This window comes from Xyrauchen texanus, chromosome 15 (genome assembly GCF_025860055.1).
Source record: "Xyrauchen texanus isolate HMW12.3.18 chromosome 15, RBS_HiC_50CHRs, whole genome shotgun sequence".
NCBI classification, from domain to species: domain Eukaryota; kingdom Metazoa; phylum Chordata; class Actinopteri; order Cypriniformes; family Catostomidae; genus Xyrauchen; species Xyrauchen texanus.
In genome coordinates, this window is record NC_068290.1 from 16,480,681 (window position 1) to 16,485,105 (window position 4,425).

Sequence of the window (4,425 nt, forward strand, 5' to 3'; positions counted from 1 at the left end):
CAGCCACACTTTGAAATAAAGCACAAAAACTCTTAATTTAGAATAAACCATTTTATTGAAAACTTGAGCAAGAGAGAAAAGCATGAACTTTATCCCTCCCCAAGAGCATTGCATTTAATCCTCCTCTTCATCACCACCACCTCCGGCACCACCCTGGGCCTTCTTGGCGTTCTTTCTCTTGACGCGGCCAGGGCGACCACCACCATATGGAGAGCGGAGAGAGAAGTCAATGTGCTTCTGGCTGTCCAGCCTTACCACGAAAGAGGGGATGTTCACAACCTGTTTGCGCACCCTAAAGAATGAGAACAGAATAATTTATGTGACAAATCGAAGGTTATTCTAGACCTGATGTTGCTTCATCTCTCAAGGCCTCATTGACGAGGAATTCATGACACCACTGACAATCTGACAGCTTTTAGTTAAATCATCGGCCAAGGGAGAGTGCAGCTACATCACAGTTGGTTTAAAAGCTCTGCCATAGTACCCACGTACGTTACCTGATAAGACAAGGTTTTGTGCCTAAAGCTCCAGTCATCATGGGAAGCTTTGGGATTTGGTTACAGGCAAAGGTATACGGTTTAATAACCGAATTGACCTTGCAGAAATATTTCATTCCCACTCACTGTGAGGACTTTACACATGGTGAGCTAATAAAACAGGAAGACAAACTTAATAGACCAATGCCCAGACAATCAGAGTAGTTACCATACACCTATGTGCACAGTAAAATAATTAACGGTTCAAGAAACTGTTTCAAGTAAGAGTTCACATCCTGTGCCCTTTCAGCATCTTACCGGATGTGCCTCTGACGGATGAGCACACGGGCATGGTGGATGCTCTTGGCCAGGCCCAGCTTGAAGACCTGAGTCTGCAGCCTCCTTTCCAAGAAGTCTTCCACTTTCAAGCCCAGAATGTAATCGAGCTTCATTTTCCCCTCATCCAGCACTCCAATACGCACCAGCCGCCTGAGTAAGGCGTTACCTAGTAGAACAAATTAAAATGTGAGAACATGCTTATCCACTGAAGGCATTACAAAGTTACAGATTGACCTCATTCACGAGGAATTCTTGGCAACACTGACAATCTGAATTACATTTTTTAAATCATCGGCCACTGTCAAGTACAAATTAGAGCAAGTTCCAATTTGTTTACCTTCAAAGAGACGCCTAGCATCCTTCTCATCTAGAGTGAGAAGCTCTCTGGCAGCCTTGCGGATCTTGGCCAGTGTGAACTTTACTCTCCAGACCTCTCTCTTATTCCGGAGGCCATACTCGCCTGTTTGGGGGAAAAAGGGGATGTTAAATTGCATGTCATATTAAAAAGTACATTTTGCATTGAATAGATCTTGTCCTTACCAATAAGTTTCAACTCTTGGTCGAGACGTGACTTCTCGAAGGGACGTCTGGGTGTGACGTATGTCTTACTACAAACCCAAGTCCTGGCGACGGGCATGGCAACTTACGCCTGTAAGTTACAATACATCTTTAGTACAACAATTGTGTACAATATGTCTTAATGCACTTTATCCACTGAATTGAAATAGAATTGCAGCTCAATTATTTATAATTATTTTACAGATAGAGGTATCAAATTACCTTTCCTATTAGTGTAGCTAACTGTACATAACTGGGGTGTTGCTACAGTAAACAAAAATAGTTCCCAGGCCATAATATTAAAGAGTTCACTGAGGGTGTTAAATTAATGTTAAAAGCAGCGTGAAAATGCACTATACGTGGACTAGGCCTGCGCGCTATACGTGACACCACGTTGTAGCACAACGCGTGCTAACTCGTCTCCCCAAATTATAAAACAGACTGATACTCGGCGACTAAAACAATTTCTTAATAACTCAAGCGTTCAATATGGCTTAATTAAGATCGCTACATACACACAAAATAGGGAAATTGTTACTGAAATAAAGAGGACTGGAATGACATTACCTATCTGTGTCAGGCTCGCATGTAAAGAGAACGTACAAGTGGCCTTCCCGGAAATATATAGGTCCCCTTTAAACTACATTACCCACAATACCTACCGTCTAGTTATTAATCGTGTCTTCCGTTAAAATTACGAATGGTAATTTTATTAGCCCCCCTATTGGTTAGTGCACTGTTTCCCAACCTCTGTGCCGCAAAAATGATACAATTCCACAAAATAAATAAATGCATGAAGAAAACGCTTCGACCTAAACATAAACGAGTCATTTTTTTACTTTCTGCAATCAAAGCAACTGCAAGCCTTTTTTTTCTCTCTTCCAAATACATGTTTTCAATGTTTATTGTGCACACCTCCAGCTTTTTAACGGCAAACTAGTAAAATCGCTCCTCTGTGACGCTTTCTGAAAATCTAATGTAATTGCCTCAGCATCAGCCTCCCTTGATGCGTTTGATTACGCACAGGAGAGCACTCAGTTTAAGTCGAAGCATTAAATGTCTTATCATTAAAGTATGAAAATTCAAATGACTGGTAATAATAAATTGTGTCGGAATTTTATGACCCTTGTAGCTGTCGCAGATAGTGTATTTTCTTGCTGAATATTCATCATCTTTTGAAAGTTTTTTGTTTTTGTTTGTTTTATAAATGTTGTGTAATACTTATTTGGGAATTGAATTTGATTTGCATGATAGTTTGGCAATAGTGACACCTACTGGAGAAAATTAGTGACATAAGACGTACTGGTCATGTGATTTGATTATTTGCGTGATTCGTGAACTCGGAGAAGAAGCTGTGAAACATGAGGTGTTGCACACGAATTAAGAGGTGTAAAATTGAGAAGATTGTTTGATCAGAAAATGTCTCCTAATGTCTCCTGATTGGAAGGCACACTGTATGTTTGCATATATATTGGTTATTGTTTATTTATAATTTAAGGCACTGTGTGTAATGTATTGATTTCAATTTAATAAGCTTTATATCGAACGACGTCATGGCAAAATCACTTCATCACGAATTTGATTGTAATTTTGGTTTATTTTCAGTTTTTTTCACGGTGTCCATTTGATGTTTTTGATGTTGATTGTCCTGATTCTTGAGAGAAAGACATTAAATAAAGAAGACATCGAAGGCATCAGTTGAAGCGTGTTTTTTTCTGGTCTGGAGAAAACATTCAGGAGCCGTTATAACCCTGTCTGTCTCAATGACGGACGATGAGAAAGTCAGTGGGATTGTTTTTCATAGCTGAATTTTGAAGGTCCAAAAATCACATAAAGCAGCATAGAAGTAATACACACATTCCAGTGGTAAAATCTATATCTTCAGAAGTGATATGATAGGGGTGGGCGATAAACAAATCAACATTAAGTACTTATTTACTTTAAATTTTCCTCCCAGCCCAGTAGGTGGTGATATGCACAAAGAATGTGAATCGGCAAAAACAAAAGATAAATGCGTAAATGAAAGTGAAAGAGTACATCATTTTTTTATCATAAAAAAAGGACTTCAATGTTTATCTGTTTCTCAACCACACCTATCAAATCACTTCTGAAGATATAGATTTAACCACTGGAGTCGTGTGGATTACTTTTATGCTGCCTTTATGTGCTTTTTGGACCTTCAAAGTTCTGGCCACCAAAACATCTGAGATGGCATGCGTCATGTTTTGTATAGATGAGGCTAGAGAGAGCAGGATCTAAATGCAGCAATCCTTTAATCCACAATCAAAAGAACGAGAATACACCGACGACGACGATGACAAAACAAGACAGTCATTTGTGGTAACATTAACCATGCAACAACAAACAATAACTATAGGGTATTTATACAAAAAGTTGTAAAACAAGTCATTTTAGTTTGTCATTCGAACAGTTTACTTTGTGCAGGGTACACTAGCATGAAAATGCTTGTGACAAGGCTCAGATCCAGTTATAAATACATTATAGACAATATAAAATCATGAAGCTATGTAAACATTCCCTTTTGTTATTTGTATAGCTCACACACTGGTTTTGAAATGTTTGTGACAAGGTTAAAACACAGACAAAACAGACAAAAAACTAAGTAAGCGCATAGATATTTAAAAAAAAGTTATGAATACAGATCCTTGGCCTGAGCAACCAGAGCATCTGTGGGTCTATATTTTAGACTTCTTATGTAGCTCACATTTGCTAGTATCTATTTTAGTGAGATATTATGAGAAAAATCTGTGTGCATTTTCTTCAATGATTTTAAAACAATAACAAAAAATATACTGGGTATACAGTTCAGACTAAATTCAGTATTAATGAGTAAATATGCCCAATTTTTATTAGCTATACCAGTACAACTAAAGGAGGAAAGGACTATTTATAAAAGAGGGTAACACAAAACTAAGCATCTGTTTCTGTCTATCAAATATACCCTCTAACAGACTCACTCAAGCACACACACACATGCTGTACCCCCCAGAGATCTTTTTTAGTACTGATCTCTTCTGCTGTTCATGCGACA

General features: G+C 38.3%; 1 protein-coding gene across 1 annotated transcript; it reads right to left on the bottom strand.

The window, feature by feature from the left end:
• Positions 1-36: 36 nt before the first annotated feature.
• LOC127656462 (40S ribosomal protein S9-like) lies at positions 37-1,995 on the bottom strand. Its single transcript, XM_052144803.1, has 5 exons — positions 1,941-1,995; positions 1,356-1,464; positions 1,153-1,275; positions 795-981; positions 37-292 (listed from the first exon to the last, which is right to left on the bottom strand). The coding sequence occupies exons 2-5, from the start codon at positions 1,450-1,452 to the stop codon at positions 115-117; spliced, it is 585 nt and encodes a 194-aa protein (XP_052000763.1). The 5' UTR covers positions 1,453-1,464; positions 1,941-1,995; the 3' UTR covers positions 37-114.
• Positions 1,996-4,425: the final 2,430 nt, after the last annotated feature.

What these genes read in the sequence shown, in the direction of transcription:
- LOC127656462 (XM_052144803.1), bottom strand. Translation starts at nt 1,452, where the DNA reads ATGCCCGTCGCCAGGACTTGGGTTTGTAGTAAGACATACGTCACACCC. An exon ending in CCAAGAGTTGAAACTTATTG is followed by an intron (nt 1,276 to 1,355) that starts GTAAGGACAAGA and finishes TCCCCCAAACAG; the next exon opens with GCGAGTATGGCCTCCGGAAT. An exon ending in TGCTAGGCGTCTCTTTGAAG is followed by an intron (nt 982 to 1,152) that starts GTAAACAAATTG and finishes TTGTTCTACTAG; the next exon opens with GTAACGCCTTACTCAGGCGG.